The sequence below is a fragment of the Phodopus roborovskii genome, unplaced genomic scaffold (assembly GCF_943737965.1).
Source record: "Phodopus roborovskii unplaced genomic scaffold, PHOROB, whole genome shotgun sequence".
NCBI lineage: Eukaryota > Metazoa > Chordata > Mammalia > Rodentia > Cricetidae > Phodopus > Phodopus roborovskii.
In genome coordinates, this window is record NW_026126434.1 from 22,385,258 (window position 1) to 22,410,836 (window position 25,579).

Sequence of the window (25,579 nt, forward strand, 5' to 3'; positions counted from 1 at the left end):
AGCTGTTACTACTAGTCTAGGACTAAACTTCTTAGATGTGTGGTTGTATAACTTGACTATGAAGTTACAAAAAAATAAATAAATAAAACAATTGCAGTAATAAAAGGTTTCTGAGTATGCAAGGACCAGAAATCAGTTTGAAATCAAATGTGTAATAAATCTGAGGTGAATTTTGGCAGCACCCCTTTGCCTTGTGACACTTGGCTATAGATTAATTTTGAATACACAGCATGTGGGTTTTCCACTGCGATGCTGTCAGGCCAGGGAGCGTAGTCTGAGATTCAGGGCTGTTATATGTTAGGACTTGCAGTGCCTTTACTGTACAAAGCCTTATATTACAGAAATAAAATGTGTGTGGGGACAGAAGAGGGTGTCTGTTCACATGCATGTAGTTGGTAGATAAATTCCTGCTTGCTGGGTTAAGGGGCCAGTATATTAAATTTGTATTCAAATTGACTTTTTGAGATAATTCAGTGTTCTTAAATCTGGCAGTTTCAGTGCTCATGGCTCTTGTTTTGTATCATGTCCACATTTTAATTGAGATTAGTTTTCATTTTAGGCACTCTTGCTGAAAACAAAAATCTTAGATTGTTAAACCGCATTTCCAGGCTGGAGAGATGGCTCGGTGGTTAAGAGCATTTGCTGCTCTTTCAGAGGACCTGGTTTCAGTTCCCAGCACCTACATGGTGGCTCTAACTATCCACAGTCATGCACAAGGTGCACATATATGTACACAGAAAAATTACTCACACACATGTAAAAAAGAACAAACAAAAACCACATTTCCATATTATTCTACTTGCCTTTGTTTTTTCTCCCCTGTGGAATGATCCTTAAACACCGTCCAATAATGCTATGCTGGTCTGTCTGCAGGTGGAGGGAAGCTGTTGCAGCCCGGAAGAAACTCCGGCGTCAGATGCGGGCCTTCCCTGCAGCACCATGCTGTGTGGACATGAATGACCGGCTGCAGGCACTGGTGCCCAGTGCAGAGTGCCCCATTGCTGAGGAGAACCTGACCAAGGGCCTCTTGGACCTGGGCCATGCAGGGAAAGTAGGCATTTCCTGTACCAGGTCAGTGCTCAGTGGCATATCCTCAGGGCTCCACACCCCAATTAGTTTCAGCATGAGTTAGACTCATGTATTTGTGGATGAAGAAAGTAAGGACAGACAGGAATGCATCTTGAGGGGTGGTGTTTCCCACATTTGAAAGTGTGACTTGTCTACCCCTAGGAAAAGAAGCTCAAGCTTTGCATGACCTTGAAAGACTCAGGTTCTGCTGGTAGACTCTTGACTTCACCTCAGTGATTCCTAACTCTACCTACTTTCTGCTTCTAGACACTGCTCCCATTGTGCATCATGCTTACTCCATCTTCTATGTCCTTTTTTCCTGTGTGTCCCTCAGTCAGGGCCTCCTTGCTGCTCCTCCCGGTCTCCCTAAGCAGTTCAGTTCCTGAGGTCCACATTGTTAATCATAGCCATCTTGGGCTTGGTGTTTTTCATCAGGCCCAGTATCAGTGCCATCTTTTACAGAGGGGAGGTGGGGAGGTTTCAAAGCCACCCTGCCTCCCAGTGGGCAGGCCCTAGGGAGACAACATGGATGTGCCATGGGCAATGCCTCAATGAGTTATGTTTCTTCTTCCTCTGGTCATCACAGGATGTACTCTCAGAGCATTTCCTTCTAAGATTTCGTCTGGTTCATCAGATCCCAGGGTCATCTCTGTATGTAAATGGGATGCTAGTCTGGCACATACTCTGAAGTCAGGCCATTGGCTGGCCTCCAACTCAGAGATCCACCTGCCTCTGTCTTCAAGTACTGGTGTTAAACGTGTGCACCACAACTCCTCATCTGTAGGCATGTTCTGTGAACCTTATTAGCCATCATAGAGGGTCTTCTCTGGCACGAGAGCGTGTTCTAGAATGGCAGGGTTTTTGTCTGTTTCCCAGAGCCAGCTCGCTGTCAATAGTTCAGCAGCTATTTGATGAGGTTGTATGACCTGTTAGTTTATCAGAGTCTAAATGCTCTTTGCCGAGGAAACATTAACAATTACTTGTCACTCAGAAACATCAGTAAATACTTTTTATTTTTAAAATTTTCACACAGTATATTTTGGTTGTATTCTTTCCCCTCCCTTAACTCCTCCCAGATTCCACCCACCCAACTCCATGTTCTTTCTCTTTTTTTTTCCCTCTTTCTTAAAAATAAAACAAAAGCTAATAATAATAATAAAACAAAACCCATGAAGTTTGTTTTGTGTTGAGCATGAGGTCTTCCCTGGAGTGTGGTTGATTTACACAGTGCCACTCCTTTGGAGGAAACCGATTTTCCCTCTCTCAGTAGCTATCAATTTTAAGTGGCTTCTTGATCAGGAGTTGAACTTTGTGTCCATTTCCCCTCTCCATACTGGCATTATGTCTGACTTCAGCTTGTACAGGTCCTGTGCATTGCATGCTGCCACAGTCTCTAAGAATTTATGTGTTATCAGTCCTGTTGTGTCTTGGAATTGCTGTTTCCTTGGAGTTATCTATCACCTCTGCTTTCTTAACAATCTTTCCATCTCTTGTTGCATATAGATTTTTGAGCCTCAAAGGGAGGAAATTGATGGAGACATTCCATCAATTAGAGCTGAGGGTTCCAAAGTCTCTCACTCTTTACCTATTATTGTTCAGTCGTGGGTCTCTATGTTAGAAGAACACCTACTGTTAGAAGAAAGCTTCTCTGATGAAGACTGATCTCTGGGTATAGCAGTTTGTCATTAGGAATCATTTTATTGCTATGTTCATTTTATAAAGTAGGTGTTCCCCTAGGGACCATGACCTATGCAGTCCCAGATTCTTGCTCTCATTAATAGTGCCAAGGTATGGGCTCCATCTCATGGATCAAGCCTTAAACCCAAGTAGAAGGTATTGGTTACAGCCACTACATTTGCACCACTATTGCTCCAGCGGATGTAGCTTATAGATGGGTCACCCTTGTGAGTTCATAGCCTAAGACTAATGGTTGCTTTTTCTTCTCCTGTAGTTTATATAGTACCTTCCAGCACTGTTTTAGTAATGAGTAGGGATGAAGTTTCAAGTTGAGCACCAGTCCATTTCTCCATGTTTGATGAGTATGTGGTATCTTTAGCAGTAGGGTCTTAACCACCAGGTTTGTCAGGGCAACCAATAGCCTGTAGTGTTTGAGGGGAGGCCTATGGAATCCTTTTGACCAATGACTCAAAAAGATGTAATCCATCCCTGGTATCCGGGGGAAGTAAACGCTACTAGTTTCTTTCTGTGGGTTGAAAGTACCTTTTTGTAGTCCTATTGTCTTTCTGTTTTTATCCTTTGCAGGTTGAGGCAGCTCAGAAGCAAGACAGCTCACCAGATGAAGGTTCAGCACTTCCACCAGCGGCTGCTGAGGTCTGTCGTTCTCACTGCGTGTCATTCCTCCTGCTTGGGGACTGTACTGTGACTCACTCCTTGATCTGTCCCTTCCAGCAATGCTGCATGGGCACCTCTGGACCTACCATCCTTCGTGGCTGAGCATCTCCCTGGGAAGCATGAGCGAATATTTTGGAAACTGGTGCTGGTGCTGCCTGATGGAGAAGAGCAGGTTGCAGAGAGCTCTGGCAGGTCGGGAGGTTTCCATGGGGAGTAGGGTGCTGATGCAGAGAATGACTTCTGTTGAGAGGTTCACACAGGCAGAATTGTGGTTCTGGGTGGGGCTGCTTGTCTTCTGTATATAGACACTGAAGATTTATGTTTTAGTCTATTTTGCTCATGATATTTAGATTTTTGTTGTTATTCTTTGTACTTGGCATTATTCCATATATAGTCTTGGTCCAAAAGCTTTAAGAGGTGAGGATTATTTAAATCTATGGTATCGTGTCCTGTTTAGTATCTACTTTGTTCAAGATTTTAGAAGGAATTAGTTTATACTTTGCTATACTTTGTCTGTTTCATTTTAGGAAAAAATTTGGACATTTTAAGAAATTGAAAAATGATATGATACTATTTTCTTTTTGGTGTTTTCAAGACAGGGTTTCTCTGTGGTTCTGGTTGTCCTGGAACTTGCTTTGCAGACCAGGCTAGATTTGTTACCACCTCCTATCCATGATACAAAACTTCCAGAAACTAAAATCTTAAAGCAACCATGATGTTGGTATAGAGAGGCTTATGCCTGTAATCCCACCACTTTGAAGGCTGACAAAAGAGAATTGAGTTTGAAATCAGCCTGGGCTATAGAGTCAAGAGACCTCATCTCTGAGAAAACACCAAATAGAGGCTGTGGAGATACCTCAGCTGAAATGTGCGTGCATGAGTACCTGAGTTCGGGCACCAGACCTTGTGTAAAGAAAAAGCATGGTAGCCCATACTCTTGTAATCCCAGCACTGGAAAGGTGGTAACTGGCAGTTGTCTGGGGCTCACTAGCCAGTTACCCCAGCCCATGTTGAAAAACCCTATCTCAAAAGACAGTGTGGGAGGACCTTGTGTGACTTCTGCCCTTCATATGCATGCATGTACAAATATGTCAGTGTGTACATACTCATGTATACAGTCCCAAAACAGAACAAACAACCTTCCAGCTACAGGTTGTTACTTTATTCTAATAGCTTTTTTTTTTTTTTTTTCGAAATGTAACTCATATGTTATAAAGTTTATTCACAGTGTTTTGTTTTGTTTTTTTTTTTTAATTCATGGGGCTTTACAACTATCACCTTTATCTTATTCTAGAACATTTTTTTTTCTCTCTCTTCAATATAAAACCCATGTTAACTAGTAGTTTCCATTCTTCTATAACTCCAGCTCCTGGTAACTACAACTCTTTTGCTTATGTTTATAGATTTGCCTATTATAGATGCCTTACATAAATGGAGTCATATGTAAATATAAAGTCTTATTTAGCATATTGTCTAGGCTCACCCATGTGAGAATATAAGAAAATACCCCATTTTATCTGACAGGTTGGTAGCTATTTGAGTTTGCATTTAAATTCTCTTATGTACCTAGGACTGGAATTGTTAGGTTATACAGTTCTGTGTAAGTCTTTGAAGAACTGCCAGATTTTGCATAGTGGCTACATCACTTTTAAACAGTTGTTGTTGGGATATAGGCTAAAGAAAGGGAATAAGGAAATCGTGAGGCTCATCTCACAGGACAGATAAACAATGGAAAGAGTTGTGGCATTTTAAAAGTAATTGAACTATACATTTCTTAAAATAGTAGTCATCTGGTTCGCTGAATTTCTTAGGAAATGTATGTTATGTAGCAATTCTTAAACATTCAAGCATAGGAATTGGTTTTTTAATAATATGTGTTGTGTCATGGGCATTCTGCCAGCATGTGTATTTGTGTACCTTGTGCTTGTAGTGCCCACACAGGCCAGAAGAGGGCATCAGATCCCCTAAAACTGGAGTTTGCTGTCTTGTGGTTGCTGGGAGTCGAACCCGGGTCCTGTGGAAGAGCAGCCAGTGCTCTTAACTGCTGAGCTGTCTCTCTGGCCCTGAAGAATATTTATTCTGTGTGTGCACCTGTGTGCCACATGGCACATGTGGACATCAGAGAACAAACTTGTAGGAACCTAGTTTCTCTTTACACAGTGGTTCTCAACCTTCCTTTAACACAGTTCCTTATGTTGTGATGACTGCCAATCATAAACTTATTTTCATCACTAGTTCATAACTGTATTTTTGCTACTGTTATGAATTGTAATGTAAATATCTGATGTGGTCTTAGTCAACTCCTTGTTTGACCCCAATGGGGTTGTGACCCACAGGTTGAGAAACACTGCCTTACACCATTTGGGTTCTAGGGATTGAACTCAGGTTGGCAGGCTTGGCAGCAAATGTTTTATCTACTGAACTGTATCATAGGTCATTATTTTAAGAAGCTTGATTCTGTAAGATAGTTGTTGGCGGTGGTTTTCTGAAGCAAGATTTGTACCCGGACTGGCCTGGAACTCACTATGTAGACCAGGCTGACCCCAGACTCACAGTGATCCACCTGCCTCTGCCTCCAAAGTTCTGGGATTAAAGGTGTGTACCACCACACCTGGTTGAAATGGATATTTTTAACTCCAGGGATGGTGTTATTCCTTAGGTTCTTTCTTTTTTGGTTTACTGTCTTAAATCACATTAGAATGTGCAAGTTGCATGGTTGTCTTTCCCAGTTACTCAAATAAATAGCTTGGTAGAGGTCCCAATTCCATTTTAAAGTAACAACCTGTTTTGTCCAGGTCAACTTCACCATAAGGTTTGGTGTCTGACCCTGTATCAATATGGATGGTATTTCTCTTGCTTCCCTCAACATTTCTGTGGTTTATTTTAGAATTAGACTTTCCTTCAAATGGTATTTTCTTTTATCTACAGACTACTAGAAAATTGGTTAAAGGTCAAGTTCACAGGAGATGACAGCTTGGTGGATGACACGCGTGATAATGCCGGTGATATCCAGACACTCACAGTTTATAATGCACTCATTAGTAAAGGGGATCAAATGGTTTCTGTCAATGTGTGTATAAAGGTGAGTGATGGTCACTACATGTATTTATCTTCATGACTTCATTTCCTTTTTTCAAACATTGCTGAACTTACAAATTACTGTCCTCAAAAGTGCTTTTAAATTATTTTTGAGAAGATCAGAAACAAATGCCATTGTATGTTTTTCTTTACATCTTTTTTTTTTTTTTTAAGATTTTTAAAAATTTATTTGTTTACTGTGTATACAATGTTTTGTCTGCATGCATCCCTGTAGGCCAGGAGAGGGCACCAGATCTTTTTATGGATGTAAGAGCAGCCAGTGTTCTTAACCTCTGAGCCATTTCTCCAGCCCCTTTTCTTTTGTATCTTGTATAGTATCTTGATAATATACTATAACCACCTATTTGTGTAAGGTTTTAGTGGGTAGTGTATTCACTTTCTGTCACTGTTACAAATTTCTGGTATGATCAGTTTTTTTAAGAGTGAAGGTTTACTCTTGCTGCTCAGTCTATGATTGACCTTGTTGCTCTTTGGAGGAAGCACATGGTTGCGGAGGTAGAGGAGGCACACAGCAGAAGCAAAACCAGATGCTTGACAACCAGGAAACAGAAGAGAAGCTGGGGGGAGGGAGGGGGAGCCTGGCATCCCAGAGTTCTTCATAGGACTGTCCTGGTGACCTGAAATCTCCCTAGACCCAACTCTTGGGTACTCTACTACCTCCCAGTAGTGCAAGCTGGAGACCAAGCTTTAAACTCACAAGCTTCCAAGGGGCAGTCAGGATTCAGACTGCAGCAGACATAGAGCCTTGGCTGCCACAGACCTCTTCAAGAACGTGATGCAAACTACATTATACATACATACACACATACATACATACATACATACACACACACACACACACACACACACACACACACACACACACACATACACACATTTTGCTTGATTCAAGGTATGGCCTCTATCCAAATAGCATACCTTAGAGCTATTTTTTTGGTGAGCATTTATCCCTGTTACTCTGCTTCTGATAGCTCTTTCATCTTAACAAGTATCTTAGTGTCCCTGTGCCACTTAAACACAATATTCTCACTGTGTCTGTTTTACCCAGAGAAATAAATTTCCCGACACTGTGTACTTACTGTGCTGTGGCTCTGCTCTTCAGGCTCTTGAGTTTGAAGTCAATGTGTCCTTAGCGTGTACACAGAACAATGCCTAGCAGACATTTGGAACTTGTCTAATTTTTCTTCTTTAGGCTCTTGCCTGACAGTGTATGTCCTAGCGATTCTGAAGAAAGTATATGTAGGAGGGAAGTTGTCTGATTCCTTTCCTCTGATAATATACTTAAGTTTGTCCTATTTTTTTTTTTTTTTATTGCTGTTCTGCTAGGTTTGTAGGATTGTAAGTAGAAAATCATTTTACTTGTTATTATCTACCGCTGCTGATGTTTTTTTTTTCCCCTTGGTACCCTTTCCTTCCTAACCATGGGGTTCTAAAAACTCATTCTGAAGTGCCAAGTGTGCCAGATTTCCCTCATGCACTCACTGTGTGAGCTTAGCAGGTCCCTTTAGGCTAGAGACTCTTCTTTTTTTGGGCAGTGGTGGAATTGAACCTGGTGCCTCATTCATGCTAGGAAAGTGCTCCACCTGAGCTATACACCCAGGCTTTTCTAAAGACTTTTTAGGTCTTAAAGACCTTAGTGAATTTTCTGAGCTGGCCTTGAACTTGCAGTCTCATTGCCTCAGCTCCCTTGAGTGGCAGCTCTGATTATAGCTGGTTTTAGGCATGTAACCTCCTGACCTGGAGACTTATTTTACTTCTGGGTTAGTTTTGTGGTGTTTGCTTTGTTTTTTAAATTGCAATAAAGATGGGTTTCTTGTAACGTTTTTGTATACAGCTATCATTGTGCCATTTCTATCTGTCCCTCCTGATTCCCTTCTGCTTCTCTAATAGTCCCCCACGATATCTGCTCTTTTTTCCTTACCCTTTTATTAGACAGTGTTAAAGCACATGAGTTGATCCTCTGAACATCTTATTTTTCTATCCTGTGTCTATCTGTGTCTTCACACTATATTCTGAAAGGTAGGCATGGCTTAGCACATCCACCAGATCTGTCACCTTATTTCTCATAAGTGGCTAGGACTGTTGGGTCTAGATCTGGATGGTAAGAGCTTCAGCTGTCTCCTGGGTCTCTTTTATATTGGAAGTTCTTTCTTCAGACATCTTAGCTGAGGCTGGCTGACTGTACCTGAATAGGGCCTTCAAAGTTGGCCAGAAGCTCTGTTTGGGGTAGGAGAAATGGTCACTGAATGGCAAGCAAACCTCTTTAGAGGGATTCCCAGGTATCTTGGATCTGGGCGTCTATTCTGTGGGCTGTTCAGTTTCTAGAAAAGCCTTCTTCCATTCCTCCATGGTGTAGCTGCTAGTACTCAGGCCAGGGCCAGAGGTGAGCACTGTGAACGAGGCAGACTTGTCTTCTCTCTCGTTCTCTGGTACATTCATCCTGATGTCTTTGACTCTGTTGCAGGTGGCCCACGGCACCCTTAGTGACAGTGCCCTTGATGCTGTGGAGATGCGGAAGGACCTGTTGGGAGCCAGTGGGCTCATGCTGCTGCTTCCTCCCAAAGTGAAGACTGAGGAGGAGCTGTTCTGGCTGTCAGCTTTACTGCAGCTCAAGCAGCTCCTTCAGGCCAAGCCCTTCCAGCCTGCACTTCCACTGGTTGTTCTCACGCCCAGCTCCAGAGGAGACCCCACGGGAAAGGAAGTGGAGGACGGTTAGTGAGAGAAGTCTCATCCCTGGTTTTAGCTTTTATCTAGTGGGTGGAGCTTGAGTTTGATGGATGGCAGGCAGTACAGTGTTGGGAGCTTTTGAGACTAGAACCTTATTTGTTCTGTCCACTGCATGGAGGGCTGAGGCTAACATAGGGGGTGTGTCACATGTGCAAATGAATGCTATTTCATGGGACCTTCCTCTTCTCTTAAAGGTCTGATGTTACAGGATTTGGTTTCAGCTAAGCTGATTTCAGATTACATTGTTATGGAGATTCCCGATTCTGTTAATGATTTACAAGGCACAGTGAAGGTAAAGGTCCATCACTTGTAAAGGTCTGTCGAGATACTTCTTTTTCCCTCTTCTGATCTATCTTGAATTTTATAGAAGTGGTTTTGTTGGTTGGTTGGTTGGTTTTCGAGACAGTATCATGTAGGGCAAACTAGCCTCAAATTTGCTAGGTAGCCAGGGTAACCTGGAGCTGATCATTCAGCCTCTCCCTCTTCTGTTGGGATTATAGGCACATACCATCATATCCAGCTGATATTAAGGGTTTCCATTTGAATCATATGTTTTATACATATGTATAACTTTCTAAAGATACAGACAACTAAAACTTTAAAAAATGTTTGTAGTTATGCTTTCAGTAATATTATATATTAAATTGCTCACATAAGGTTTTTTTGGCTATGAATTGAAAATGTCATTTCAGAATGCTATATTTACTTAATTTTTAAAGAGTGATCACTCTTGGAAAATATAAACAAGTAATATTACCTGAGATTTCTTAAAAAGGTCTGCTGAAAATTATTTAGGAAAAGAAGTGATGGGACTAGTAAAACTGACCATATGGCCTGAGGATATAACTCCCATTTATTATATAAAAGGTCCCAGGTGTGTCTCCAACACCATATGAAAACAAAACAGGAAACAAAGTCCTATAGGAAGAGGTAACCTCAGGTTGTGATGCATCCTGGAATTCAGAGAAGGGGCTGATTCTAGGAATAAGGTGGTGTGGCTCTGCTTCAGGGGGTGAAGGAAGACCTCAGAAGGCTCTAGGCCCTTCTAGGAGGCCTCTGCAGGCTCCACTTACTGGTTGGATAACACTCATGAGACTCCTCTCTGGTACCTCTGTGAGGCGTATCTCCAGGGCTCTAGAAATCCACACACAAGCACAGAGGGCTTGTGCCCCTTTCCTGCAGTGACTGAGATTTTGTTCTCGTGGCACTTTTCTTCTACCGCCATGGGAAGACTGCTAAGCCCCTTTAGAAAACTGCTTTTTAGAATGATTGCGAACTGTTTGACTACGTCTCTCCCAATTGTCTTGTTCCTCAGGTTTCTGGAGCAGTTCAGTGGCTGCTCTCCCGATGCCCTCAAACCCTAGACCTTTGCTGCCAGACCCTGATTCAGTATGTTGAGGATGGGATCAGCCGTGAGTTCAGTGGTCGGTTTTTCCATGACAGAAGAGAAAGGCGGCTGGGTGGTCTGGCCTCCCAAGAGCCTAGCACCATTATTGAGTTGTTTAATAGTGTGCTGCAGTTCCTGGCCTCTGTGGTGTCCTCTGAGCAGCTGTGCGACATCTCCTGGCCTGTCACAGAGTTTGCTGAGGTGGGGGGTAGCCAGCTGCTTCCTCATCTGCACTGGAACTCACCAGAGCATCTAGCTTGGCTGAAGCAAGCTGTGCTTGGGTTCCAGCTTCCACAGATGGACCTTCCACCTGCGGGGGGTAAGTACCACTCTGAGGGAGGAGTTCCTGTCTTGTTTTAGTGGCACTATACCAGGAGGTGGGTTCTAGTGTGAAGTTCACAGTGCATACGTACACCAACTTTGGGTTTTGTGGAGTAGGAGCTGTTGTCCTTTCCCTGACAGTCCCGAGGCTATCCCACCTATCCCACAGGTCCCACCTACCAGAAGAGATGGGTTAGCTGAGATGCAGGGGTTAGCTGAGATGCAGGACAGGAGGCTTATGTGACTGTCTGAGCTGCTGACCCTGCTGGGGCCACAGCACTTACGTGCTAGTTTATGTCAATGTTCTATCACAGCCTCACTGTGCCTACTGTGCCTCTGGGCTGAGGCCTGTGGTCCCTTTGATGTTGAATCCACAGGTAGCTCAGGCTGGCTGAAGCAAGGGCTCTTCTTTCCTAGTTAATGGTACTGAGAAGGAGGGAGCCAATTTGCTATTTAGCTGGCAGAGCTTGTAGCCTTACATGCATATTCTCACTATGTCTTAACACTAGAATAGCCCGTTACTGAGGAAGCACAGCGTAAATAATATTTCATGTTCACTGACCCTTGGTCAAACCTGTAACTTTCTCTGCAGCGCCCTGGCTCCCTGTGTGTTCCATGGTCATTCAATATACCTCACAGATTCCCAGCTCACACCAGACACAGCCTGTCTTGCAGTCCCAAGTGGAGAACCTGCTGTGCAGAACCTACCAGAAGTGGAAGAGCAAGAACCTCTCTGCAGACCAGGAGTCAGGGCCTTCAGTTGCTGAGATCCCGTGGGATGACATCATCACCTTATGCATCAATCACAAGCTGAGTGACTGGACACCCCCCAGGCTCCCCATCACAGCAGGTAGTTGCCACTCAGTGCTGTGGGGGCTGGGTCTTCATGAGATTTTTCCTGGTCTAATTTTAACAAAAGAGAGAGTTAAGGTTTTGTTTGTTTTCTAATTAGGATCTCACTGCGTAGCTCTGGCAAGCCAGGAACTCACTAAGTAGGTAGACTGGGCTGGTCTCAAACTCAGATCCACTTGCTTCTGCAATTAAAGGCATGCATCACCATTCCTGGCTGAAAGGTGTTTTCTTGACACTGATTCTTTTCCCTATGCACGATCTTCCCTTTCCTTAGCACTTCCCTTTAAGGTCAGTGATTTCTAGGTGACTTAACTTGGGTGAGAGCTAAGGTTTGACTGGGCATGCTGGTCCATGTCTTTAATCCCAACACTCAGGAGGATCTCTGTGAGTTTGAGGCTAGCATGGTCTACATAGCAAATTATAGGACATCAAAGACCATGTAGAGACATCCTGTCTCAAAAAACAAAAACAATGCTGAGTGTAGTAGTACACACCTTTAGTTTCAGCACTTGGGAGGCAGAGGTAGGCAGATCTCTGAGTTTAAGGCCAACCTGATTTATAGAGTGAGTTCTAGGCCAGCTGTCTTAAAAAAAAAAAAAAAAAAAAAAAAAAAAAAAAAAAAGCAAAACAAAGGCTTCTAGGAGAGCAAACTCCCTTCCCTGAAATGGATTTCCTAGGTTATCTCTTAGAGGACCCTTCCAGTCTGCATGAATGAATATACATATGTATGTATATTTATATACATTTTAAATCTGTTTTTGTATTTTCTCAGAGGCACTGAGTGAAGATGGTCAGATATGTGTATATTTTTTCAAAAATCGTTTAAGGAAATATGATGTTCCCTTGTCATGGGAACAAGCCAGAATACAGACACAGAGGGGACTGCAGCTGAGTCAAAGACGGTGAGGTCCATGTTCATTGTGTGTTTCTGTCACTGTTCTAAGTCATATTGTACCACATCTAGAACAATAAACCTGTTACAAACCAGTTCTGATAACTCTGCAAAGCACAAGTCATTCCCATAGCATAGACACTTTTTAGAGCAGTTACAGGTATCTCCCTCCATTTATCAAATGAGCTCAGGTCAATCCTAATTGGAGAAAGCAGATTTAAAAAAAAAAAAAAAAAAAAAAAAAAAAAAAAGCTGGTTTCTCATCTCATAGACCTAATTCACAGACACCAAATGATGTCTTAGCATCCATGGTCTTGCCACACCTAAAAAGATTCAAGTAGCCTTTGTTCCAGGATAAACAGTATCAGCAGTAGAAATCTATTAATAAAATTTGCTGCTACAGTAGAGAAGCAGGTGGTCATTTCAGTTAAATGTTGAAATAATATTTTCCAGTTTTTACTTATTTCGTATGTATGGATGTTTTGCCTACATGTATAGCAATGCACCACTTGCATGCCACCTTTGTATTTCCTAGAAGTTACAGACAATTGTGAACTCAGGTGCTAGGAATAGAACCTGGGTTCTTTGGAAGAGCAGCCAGTGCTATCAACTGCTGACTCTTCTCTGTAGCTCCCAAAATGAACTTTAGACTTAAGCTCGGGGTCAGAGAGATGGCTCAGCAGGTGATGGTTCTTGCTGGGTAAGCCTGGCAGCCTGAGTTTGAGCCCTGCTGTCCACTTAAAGTTGGAAGTAGAGAACTGACTCCACAGAATTGCTCTCTGTCCTCTACGCGTGCACCATGACACTAGGCTGCTTACTCTCTTAGTTTCATGTCTATTGCTATGGGAAAACTCTGACAGAAGGAACTTGGAGAAAGGGATCATCTTAACTTCCTATTCCAGGTTACAGTTTATCACTTGGGGAACTCAGAGCAGGAACTTGAAGCGGCTAGTCACAGTCAAGAACAAAGAGTACATGTAGACATGCTTGATTCCCTTAGTAGAGAATGGTGCAGCACACAGTGAGCTGTGTCTTCCCACAGCCACCGATGGAGTCAATACTCCACAGACATGTCTGCAGACCTGCTTGCTCTAGACAGTCCCTCATGAGCCTCTCTTCCCAGAGGGTCCTGCGTTATTTCAGACAAATGAGCCACCACAGCTACCTACCATAAAGCTAACAAAACAAACACACCCCAGTAAAATAAAAGCAACAACAACAAAATCATGTCCTTCAGTAAAACATTAGACATGAAAGCCAGAACCAGCCTGTGCTGTCCATGTTGTCACTAACAGTGGTTAAGAATACTTGATCTTGCAGAGGATCCAGTTTGATTCCCAGCACCCACCCACATGGTGGCTCACAACCACCCATAACTTCAGTTCCAAGGGTCTGTACTCTCTTCTGAACTCCACCAGGCACATATGTGGTATACATACATGCATACATACATACATACATACATACATATATAACTTAGGCCAAACACTCATACACATAAAATAAATCTTAAAGAAAGATGTGCTTATAACCTCAGTATACGGAGCTGAACAGATGGCTCCAAAGTTAAGAGTATTAGTTGCTCTTCTGGAGGACTCAAGTTTGACTTCCAGTGCCCATAGTGGTCCCCAAACACCTGGAATGCCAGTTCTTAGGGATTTGATGTCATCTTCTGGCCTCCGTGTTTCCTGCATGTTTGTCGTACCACATAAACTCAACACAGGCCAACATACATATACATAAAATAAATCTTAAAACACACATGAGAGAGAAAGAGAGACATACTGACTGACTGGCTGCCTGGTCTAAGAAACAAAGCCCTAGACTGAAGCAGCTCTGAGAGCCCAGTGCCTCTGGGCTCTAGATAGTGGAATTTTTTTAAAGCAATAGTCTCTCTTTCTCACTTTTTGTTTTTTAAGCAGGGTCTCACCACGTAACCATGGCTGGCCTGGAACTCATTTTGTAGACCAGGCTGACTTTGAACACAGAGAAATCTGTCTGTCTCTGTCTCTGCTTCCCAAGTGGGACTAAAAGCACACGCCACCATGTCAGCTCAGCGGTGTCTCTTGATATGTATGAGAATCACTGTATAGCACATAGTATCAGAGCTGCTGTCTATTGTTGACATATTCTTACTTGAATACCAGAGCAGGTACAGGCTGACATGAGCATAAAGCACCGATAAAGTGCACGTGTCCAGCTGTGTCTGTGTGCTTTGCATCTTTCTTGACCGTAAGAACTTCCACCCTGTGTTTTCAGTTCCGGGACAAAGTCTTTTCATCCGTCTCCAAGCAGTTTTCCTACTCCACTGCTCCACGTGCACCATAAGGGGAAGAAAAATGAGAGTGGTCGAGAGAGGACTCTGTGTACGGAGGATCTGATGCGTGGAGCGTCTGCGGAAGAGCTCCTGGCACAGTGTCTGTCCAGCAGTCTGCTGGAGGAGAAGGAAGAGAACAAAAGGTGAGTTTGTCCCCTCTCTGTGCATGTGCACTGTTCATTCCACTTCGTGCAGGAGGGGGAGACTCACTCTGTGAAGTCAAGATAGCCAGTGGTAGAGAGGAGCAGTTGGGCCAGCGAGGGCTATGATGATGAGACTATTTTTAAAGAAGGAAGGAAGACTTTTAAAAATTTATTCATTTTTTATTTTGTGTGCATTGGTGTTTTGTCTGAATGTACATCTATGTGAGGGTGGTAGTCCTGGAATTACAGACAGTTGTGAGCTGCCATGTGGGTGCTGGGAATTGAACCCTGGTCCTCCGGAAGAGCAGTCAGTGCTCTTAACCACTGAGTCATGTCTCCAACCCCAGGAAGACATTTATAAAGTAAAAGCTTGGGACTAGAAAGATGGCTCAGAGGTTAAGAGCACTTGCTGCTTTTCCAGAGGACCCAGTTTTGGTAGCCACATCCACATCAGATGGCTCATAACCATCTGTAACTCTAGCTGCACAGGATCTGACACATCTGACTTCTCTGAACACTCGTGTACTCTCAGATGTGTGTGTGCGCGCAACACACACACACACACAGACAGACAGACAGACACCTATACATAACTAAAAATAATTTTACTTTTTCAAGACAGGGTTTCTTTATGTAACTAATAACTAGCTGTCTTGGAATTTGCACTGTAGACCAGGCTGGCCTTGAACTCATAGAGATTTGCCTGCCTCTGCCTCCCAGATGCTGGGATTAAAGGTGTGCGCTGCCATGGCCACCACCCCCACCACCACCCCACCTCCTCCAATCTCTCTTCATCATGCTAACACTCGAGCTAAGAGACAAATAATTTTTAAAAAGTATAAGCTCTTAAAAGATGACTATACTCTAGATAGAATGTTTCTAAGTTTTTTCATCTGGAATTGGCTTCATTGTTTATTATTTTAAAAGTCTATGTTTTCTAGAGAAAAATATGTGTAGCTGAGTCTCCTTAGCTTAGTCTACCATGGCTGGCCATGCCTTTTGGCCCTTGGGGAGCCTGCAGCTTCAGTGGATCATTGCATCCTAGGTGGGCAGGAGCTGGTACAGACGCTCATCTGTATAACTCACTTCCCGTCCTCTTGTACTGCCCTCTTCTGTCCTTACTGGACGGTCATTTTTTACTGAGAAAAAGAACTGGGAGATAGAAGTTTGTAAAGGTTATCTTCCACCACCACTGCCTGCCACACTTTGCAGCAGCTGGGTCTGTCATGTATCCCTGCTATACTCTCCTGCTGTTTCTGGAAGGAGCATTCCATCTGAAGTTGAAAGCTCACCCCCTGGGTTGCAATTTCACCTCCAGCCTACTCACTCAGCCCATTGGCTCTCTTGAGACATCGCCCTTCCCTCCGCTGGATCGTACATGTCAGCACACAAACTGTAGGCACACTGACACATCTTTCTGATGTGGCCTTGCCTTCTCTCCCGTCACCACTGCGTGCTTCTCCTTCAGTAGTAAACTCTTTAATAAAAACAGCTTTATTAGTCATTGCTCCGTCCCTTCTGTCTTTTGCAGCCTGCACACTTGAATCAGGGCATGAGCCCTGTCCCTGTCAGTGATCGCACCCTAGCTTCTCATCCCCATCAAGGATTTTCCCATTCTTCTTTAGCAGCCAGACCCACTCTCTGGACTTCATCTACGCTTCTTATGTGCCTAGCCCACTCCTCCACAATTTCATCCAGTTACACGAGTAGTTACATACTGTCAGTCTTGTAATAAATCCAGAAATTGCACACAGATATCTGCTGACCCACATATGTTCACGGACACACAGAACAATAAGTTAAATAAAAGGAAAAGGTAGTTGAGGTTTTGCTTTTCAGTGCCCTAATGTTTCTCATTGTGAAATCTCATACTGTTTCAGGTTTGAAGATCAACTTCAGCAGTGGTTATCTCAAGACTCACAGGCATTCACAGAGTCAACTTGCCTTCCTCTCTACCTTCCTCAGACACTCATATCTTTCCCTGACACTATCCAGACTCAGACTGTAGTGAAAACATCGACGACAAGAAGTCCTCAGGTGAGACTAGTACACTTGGCATGTACAGAATTAAAGACTGAGAGCCAGCCTCATGGGACCACACCTTTAGTCCCAGCATTCCAAGAGTGAGGCCAGCTGGTCTACATAGTGAGCTTCAGGCCAGCCTGGGCTACACAGTAAGACTGGGACAGTGTGTTAGATTCATGGAAGTCAGATCTTTAAAACTTGATATGCCAGTGTTACTGAGACTTACCTAACTATTTCTGAGGTCCTGCCTGTGAAATAAATGGAGAGTGGACCTAAACACAGTAAAAAAAAAAAAAAAAAAAAAAAAAAAAAAAAAAACCCAACTGAATACAGGGTTAGAATTGTAGCTCAGTTGGTAGAGTGCTTCCCTAACATGTAGAAAGCCTTGGGTTCAATCCCTATTGCTGAATAAACTGTATACCTAAAATCAGGGTCATCCTTAGCTACATAGTTCACTGAAAGAAAGTACAAAACAAAAAAGGAAGAACTGAGCAAATCATACTTGTGCTGACATGCGTTAAACAGAGAGAGTAACTGCAGCAGTGTCCAGGCTGCTTTCCTGTAGCTGGTAAGGCACCACAACCAACAGTGACTCGGAGAGGAAAGGGCTTCCTTCACTTCCACATCACAGTCCATCAGCAGAGGCCGTCAGGGAAGGAACCTGGAGGCAGGAACTGATACAGAGGCCATGTGCAAGTGCTGCTCACCAGCTTGCTCCTGGTTTATTCAGCTTGCTTGCTGATAGCACCCAGGATCACCAGGCCAGGGATGGCACCACCCACAGTGAGCTGGACCCTCACCCATCAGTCTAGAAAATGTATAGCAGGCCAATGTGATGGGGACATTTTCTCAGTTTGGAGGAGGTTCCTTCCTCCAAAATTGGCTAGATTATGTTAAATTGACATAAAATAGTCAGCATGATTGACCATTTATCAGCTTGACACAAATATACTCCTATTCAACCAGGTCCTTTCCTCTTTGATTTGTCCCAAACCAAGACTGTATGTTAATATTAATACCACAGTTTAAAACATGTCAACTTTGAGAAGTTTCACGGTCTTTAACAGTTTAAACACTTGCCAGGTGGTGGTGGTGCATGCAGAGGAAGGTAGATCTCTAAGTTCTAGGCCAACCTGGTGTACAAAATTCCAGGACAGCCAGAGCTACATAGAGAAACCTTGTCTAGAAAAAAAAACAACCCCCCCCAAAAAAAAACATTTTAACATTTTTAAACACATTAAAAGTTCTGTCTCTTTAAAATATCCAAAGGCTCTTTAAAATATCCAGAATCTCTCTAAAACACCCAGTTTCTATAAATATCCAATCCCTAAAATAGCGCAGTCTCTTTGAAAGTTAAAAGTCTCTCAACTGTGAGCACTTGCAGAATAAGAAATAAGTTACATGCTTCCTTATTCCAGGAAGGAAGAGTAGGGACACAGTCATAATGGTCAGATGACAGGGTAAAGCTCCCTGTCAGACTTCTGGCATTCACTCAGCATCTGGGCTCCTTGGGAATTCTTGGCCAGCTGTCTACAGCACATATATGCAGCTTGTTTTGTAGACTCAGGCTGCCTCCACTCTCCAGCTGCCGCCCTGGTGGTCATCGCCGCAGAGCCTGGGTCTCCAGTGGAGCTGGGCTGCTGCTTCACCCATAACTTCTTACAGAATGACATCTCCCATCACTTATTTCTCTTGGGCTATCTTCAGGGACTTTAAGCCTGCCACATGGTGCCAAGCCTTACCTCACCAGAACCCCTTCACTCCCGGGCCCTCTACCATGGTTGAGAGCACCCATTGCCTGGCCTGGCCTGGCATCTCACAGTGCTAATAAGCCTCAGCTGCTCCTCATGACCCCTTCATACCTTCAAAACCAGCACAACCTGGGAGAGGGAGACACTACCGGATTCAGCTGCCAACGTGAGATGCAGCCTCAGCTCCCTCTGGACCACAGGAGTGCTGATCCTGAGGAAACAATTCCCAGATTTTCACCTCAATGATGCTGGTCTCTTCTTAATTAATCACAGCTGATTCACAGCCCCAGCTGACAGCATCCACTGTCCCAGCAAAGCAGAGATTTCATTTTATCATACGAAGAACCCTAAAGAGTCTTTGAAAGGACTCACACACTTCCCTCTCAAACGTCACAAGCCAGGCCTTCATTATCTGCATTACTCTCTGCATTATCCAAGTTCCTGAAGCTGTTCATTAAACTCTGAACACTCAAAGGCTTTTCTAGTTGAAAGTTCCAGAGTATTTCCACAGTCCTTCAAAAATACAAGGTTATGTCTGTCCCAGCAACACCCCAAGGCCTGGTAACTTCTTAATTAGGGTTTCTATTGCTGTCATAAAATACCATGCCCACCAGCAATTGGGGGGGTGTGTAATTCCTCTTCAGTTGTAGTCCATCATCCAAGGTAATCAGCAGGAACTCAAACAGGGCAGGAACCTTGAGGGAATAGCCATTGCTCAGAAGTAACTGGCTTGCTTCCATGACTTGCTCTGTCCTTGCTTCATTAAAGAACCCAGGACCACCAGTCCAGGGGTGGCCCCACCCACAATAACCTGAACCCTCCCACACCAATCACTAAATAAGAAAATGTCCTACAGGCTTGCTTTTAGAACAGTCTTGGAGGGACATTTTCTCAGGTGAAGTCCCCTCTTCCATAATAACAGTAGCTTAAAACCAGACAGCATAGGCAGGAGAAAACTCCTGTCCGTGGAACCACATAACTGTTTGAACTATGTCATTGACTAGACTCAATCCTGGTCCTAACTTTTCCTAGGGAAACTGAATAAGTGAATGCAGTAAGCTAACAGAAGTTAATTATATCCTAGAATAGTTTTTTCAAAGCCAGATCTTCTGGACTTCAAAGCCTCTCCATGTTTTTCTTGGGTGCTAAGGAAGCAGAAGCAGTTTAACTGAAGGTACATGCTCAGGGCAGGTGAGGTGTTTCTGGGGTGGTGTAGGAAGCCTGTCAATAAGGAGGAAGGTAAATTAAGGCAACGTGCTGTTCCCACTTGTAAATTTGGTTAATACTTTAAAATAGTCTTCTCTTGTACTTACTGTGAAACATGGAGGTATACACTTTACCCCAGCACTTTGGAGATGGAAGCATCAAGGCCAGCCTCTACTACATAGCAAGTCTGAGGCTATTCCGAGCTACATTCAAGCCTCCCCGCCAAAAAAAAAAAAATTATACTCTTTGACTAATTCTCTCTAAAGAAATTGCCAGATTGTTACAAAATTTAATATACAAGTTTTTCACTGTGGTATTGATTATTATATATATATATATATATATATTCAACAAATGTCCAAGGTAGAAATCTGGTTAAGCAATTTCAGTATGCAGAATATTCTGGCTCTATATGTGTAGTAGATGAAGCTGGAAATATGTAGGATGGATACCAAAGGGGGCGTCTGTTGAGTCTTGGGAAATTCCAAATGATGTAAACATGATGTAATGCCTTCCCAGATGATTACTTTTGGCTTCTTTGTTATTCAACTAGAATGCAGGGGCAGGAGAGCAATTGCAGTTCTCAGAGGTATCAGACACGTCTCTGACTGGAAGGCTGAAGCACCTGGAAAGGCTGATCCAAAGTTCAAGGGAAGAAGAAGTTGTCTCTGAGCTCCATCTTTCTGCACTGCTGGACATGGTGGACATTTGAACAGTCTGACACGAGGAGTGTTGTTTTCTTTTTAATGGTTTGTTTTTATTCAAATTATGCTGTGCTCAGATACTTGGTGTCCTGTGGAAAATATTACCAATTATGCAAATAAACTATTTGAATCATCTGAGATCTTAGTTTTTGAATGAAAGGCTGTATGATGTCTTTAATAGTATTTGTTTTGTGGTCTTAGACTGTCACTCCCCAGAAAATACCCTGAGGAAGTTTTGTTTTGTTTTCTATACATATACATTTGGAAAATTGCATGTATAAGTATACTATATAATACATCATTTCTGGAATTCATGACCTAATATCCTATAATTGTTGTGTTTATATATGTGTGTGTGTGTATGTATGTGTGATATATATATATATCACACATACATACAATCTACTGAGTTCATTTAATATTGCTGATAAGTGTATGTGTTTAGGACTGACCATTTGGAATTGGAGAACCTATTACAGGTCTAGTTCCTGGAGAAAACTGATTTTCCCTCTCTTGATTGACTCTTAGTGAAGTCGCTTTGCCTGATGTGGACATCAGAAATGCCTGGACTAGATCAACTCTGCTCATCAGGAGAGCCAACAGACCTATACATACATACATACATACATACATACATACATACATACATACATACTGTGGTGGCTTGAAGAAAAGTAACCCTCAAAGGAAGTATCACTATTAGGAGGCAGTGGCACTACTAGGAGGTGTGGCTCTGTTGGAGGGAATGGCTCTGTGAGGGTAGGCTTTTGAGTGTCTCAGGCTACTTCCTGTTACTGGAAAATTAAGTTGTAGGATTTTCAACTCCTCTTCCAGCTCCATGTCTGCTGCACACCGCCATGTCCCCATATGATAATAATGAACTAAACCTCTGAAAATATAAGATAGCCCGGTTTTCCATTATAAGAGTTGTCATGGTCATGGAGTCTCTTCACAGCAACAGAAACCCTAACAAGACACATACATACATGCATCTTGGAAGATGTGTACAGGTACACAGTTTAATGTGGGCAGGTTGTTTTGAGGGTATAGTATACATGAGGGTATGATGAAAGTCTAAATGCACTGATTGGTTGTGTGGCCAAATGAAAGGAACAGGCCAGCCCACTCAGACTGTATTCAGAGGGCCATGGGAATCAGTTGTGGGAGAATACCAGGCAGAAGTGACCTGCTCCCCGTTACTCTTAAAAAACATGTGGAAGCCATGCAGAGGCGGTGCATGCCTTTAATCTTGGCACTTAGCAGGTAGAAGGAGGTGGATCTCAAAGTTCGAGGCCAGCCTGGTCTACTATAGAGCAAGTTCCCAGGACAGTCAGAGATGTTACGCAGAGAAACCTTGTCTCCTCCCCACCCCCCCCCCCAAAAAAAACACAAGCAAACAAACAAACAAAAGGCATGTGGAAGAGATGGCTTGGCAGTTAAGAACACTCGTGAGAGAAAAGGAACAGTTAGTTATTCTTGCAGAAGACCTGATTTTGGTTTCCAGCACCCACATGGTGGCTTACAACATCCAGAACTCCATTTCCAGGAGACCTGGCACCCTCTCCTGACCTCTGCAGCCACCATGCATGCGGTGCACTACATGAATGAGAACACCCATCCCATATATAAAATGGCATTTTTCAAGGAAGGGAAGGAAGTATTAATAAACTTGGTGATGCTCACCTTTCTTAAACTGTGTACTAAGCATTTCCAGATTGTCATCATATAGCCCCCATTTTCAAGGAGAGTATTTAATGTCTGGCCCTCTTCAAACCTCTGATGTACATGATGAACTACACCTGTTTAGCACCCAAGCTATAATCTTCCAATATGGGGCGAAGGCCTAGAGATTTGAGTAAAAGACAAGACAGCAGGCCATTCGTGTAACAGGAATGTTGTTTATTGAGGGGAAGGAACTGACATACTGACAGCACAGTGGAAAACAATCCAGGGTCAAGAGTGCAAGTTCTCACTGGGCATTGCTACTGCACACCTTTAATCCCAACACTGTGAGTTCAAGGCCAGCCTGGTCTACAGAGCTAGTTCCAGGACAGGCTCCAAAACAGTATAGAGAAACCCTGTCTTGAAAAAAAACCAAAGAGTGCAAGTTCTCAGGCTTAATTCCTCCCCAGCAGAAGTGTGTTAGCAAATCAAGAAGAGTATCAATATACCAATAATAACTCTGGGGCAAGATTGCCACACCAAATCCAGTAGATTCTGTGTAACAAGTTCCACAGACTGAGGTGATAACTTCAAAAGAAGGAAGTCTCTTGAAACCGGTTGTGGAACTCTTGGCTGGAGAAAAGTATTGAGCCATAGTTCTCATGGCAATCTGTGCACTTCTGTTCTTTTCTCATATTAACGAAATGTTCCTGAAAGCCAACGTTGACATTTTAAACAAAAGATACAAATGAGAAACTATCCCGAGACGTGGTCACTGACCATGACCTTGTCTTCAGGAAATCCAGCACTTTTCAAATCATTCACGTCACTCACATAAGTACAAATAGTATTGATGAAAACTTTCCCATCAATAAAACTGCATATGGCTGTACATGTGTAATTGAGAGTAGATTTATACATTTTGTAAAGAAAGTCGATAAAAAAGTCAAAATAGTTAAATATTTCAAAGATTCACAACACCTAGGCAACAAATGCTAAACAATAACTGACCATAAAAAAATAATTAACTTGATCTTAGAAAATGGGTGATTAGTTGTGGTTAGCCTTGAATGGTTTTCTGATTTATTGTTAGCCTTGGATAAGTTGTATGTTACTGTGCCTAACAACAATGTTATTGTTCTGTCTGGATTTGCTTCAGTGAACACAATCTCTGAGAAGCTATTCTTTATCCTGGATAAAAAGCCTGGCTTGAATGCTGCAAAATACACTCAGATTCAAACTGCCTCTGTGTTTGTTTCTGTTTGTCTCTGCCAAATCCTTACCCACCTAGTCTTTAAGAAGCCTCATCCAAGGGACCCCCATACCTGGCTGGGGTGGTTCGTGGCACAACATGTTCCAGCTAAAGTTGCAGAATGTTCTAGCCAACAGCTCAGGTTTGCTCCAGGTGCTGGGGTGGGGGTCCCTGCAGGACCCTACACACCTGGTTCTTTTTTAGTTCACTGAGAACAAAAACACTAAGAAGAAAGCTTATCTAACTATCCAAACCGCCAGGGAGTCTCTCTTCGCCAGGCACACACTACATCTTTAGGCTTTAAAGCTTTTATATCGTATGTATTTTAATGAGTTTACATTTTGTCTGTAAATGTATGGGCAACCGTGTGCTACAGTGTACATGCGGAGGTCAGGTTCCCTCTGATCCATACATGTGTGGCAGCAGCACATCATAGGACAATTTCTCAGGCTCAGTTCTTTTCCTCCACCATATGGGGGTCTGGGAACTGAACTGCAAGTATCAGGCTTGAAGGCAAGCACCTTTACCCATTGAGCCACATTGCTGGCACATGTGTGCACGAGTGTACAAAAGTGTGTATACTTGTGGCCATGAATAGCTCAGAACAACTTTCAGGAGCCAGTTCTCACAGGGGCCCTCATCTGTGAGGCTGTACAGTATTCCAGGCTAACTGACTCTTCTTGAGCTTCCAGCCAATTCTTCTTTATTTATTTTTTATTTTTATATGTATTTCATTCTGTCTTTGATCATTTTGCCTGCATGTACCACGTGTATGCTTAATGCCCAAAGAGGCCAGAAGAGGGTGTGGAATCTCCTGGAACTGGAATTATATACCCAGGTCCTCTAGAAGAGCAGCTAGTGCTCTTAACCACTCCAGTTCCTTCCAGGAAATCTTTCCATCTCCAATCTCATGATAGGGGTGCCAGGATTTACACACACCACTGCTTTCTGCCTTATAGGGGTTTGAGGGATCACATTCAGGTTGTTAGCTTGTGTAGCAAGTGCTTTCATCTGCTGAGACATCTCACCAAGCGCCAACCCACCCCCACCCCCTCACCCCAGGCGAGTCACTTGTTTATCAATAAACCTTTGCTATTTTTTAAAGCATTTATTTATTGTGTCTTATTTTTCTATTGCTGTAATGAGACACCATGCATGACACAGGCAACTTATAAAAGAAATCATTTATCTGGGGCTTTTAGAGGGCTTGGAGTCCATGGCATCATAGCAGGAAGTATAGCAGCAGGCAGGCAAGCAGGCACTAGAGCAGTAGCTGAGAGCTCACATCTTGATCCACAAGCAGGAGTCAGAGAGCTAACTGGGAATGGGCTGGTCCTGGAAACCTCAAAGTTCGCCCCCAGTGGCATACTTCCTCCAACAAGGCCATACCTCCTAATCTTTCCCAAACAATTCTGCCAACAGAGGAAACTAAGGGGAAACTTGCCATTTTCTCCTTCCATGCGGGTTCTGAATCAACCAGAATTCTTCCTTCCTACTTTTCATGTTTTAACATAGAAGGACTTCCCTGGAAAAAGTTTCAGATTCTTTCTGTTCCAGGGAAACAGAGGACCTTATTTAGTGAACTTGGGAGAACAAACAGGGTCCAGGATGCTAGGCTTCCCTGAGCAACACTTTTGGGGTCTTCTCATTGGCACACTGTGCTTACATGGTCCTTGGTGGGTCAACTACCCAAAGTTCTAGTTGTTCACCTAGACCACCTGAGACGTGTAAGGGTAAGGCAGGCATTATGATGGAGTTAGGTAGTTCTGCTTGCCTTCAAGCCTTGCCCTCCAGACCGACTTTTCTATTTTGATTTTTAAA

At 43.1% G+C, this 25,579-nt stretch overlaps 1 protein-coding gene across 1 annotated transcript in view; it reads left to right on the forward strand.

The window, feature by feature from the left end:
- Mcm3ap (minichromosome maintenance complex component 3 associated protein) overlaps nt 1-21,158 on the forward strand; it is a 45,541-nt gene extending 24,383 nt beyond the window's left edge. Inside the window, exons 18-29 of the mRNA XM_051186948.1 lie at nt 874-1,071; nt 3,331-3,399; nt 3,478-3,612; nt 6,349-6,502; nt 8,984-9,230; nt 9,441-9,538; nt 10,562-10,952; nt 11,547-11,804; nt 12,579-12,708; nt 14,958-15,158; nt 17,039-17,195; nt 20,694-21,158. Coding sequence (XP_051042905.1) covers nt 874-1,071; nt 3,331-3,399; nt 3,478-3,612; nt 6,349-6,502; nt 8,984-9,230; nt 9,441-9,538; nt 10,562-10,952; nt 11,547-11,804; nt 12,579-12,708; nt 14,958-15,158; nt 17,039-17,195; nt 20,694-20,852 — 2,197 coding nt within the window. The 3' untranslated portion in view covers nt 20,853-21,158. The remainder of the gene's footprint in view (nt 1-873; nt 1,072-3,330; nt 3,400-3,477; nt 3,613-6,348; nt 6,503-8,983; nt 9,231-9,440; nt 9,539-10,561; nt 10,953-11,546; nt 11,805-12,578; nt 12,709-14,957; nt 15,159-17,038; nt 17,196-20,693) is intronic.
- Nucleotides 21,159-25,579: the final 4,421 nt, after the last annotated feature.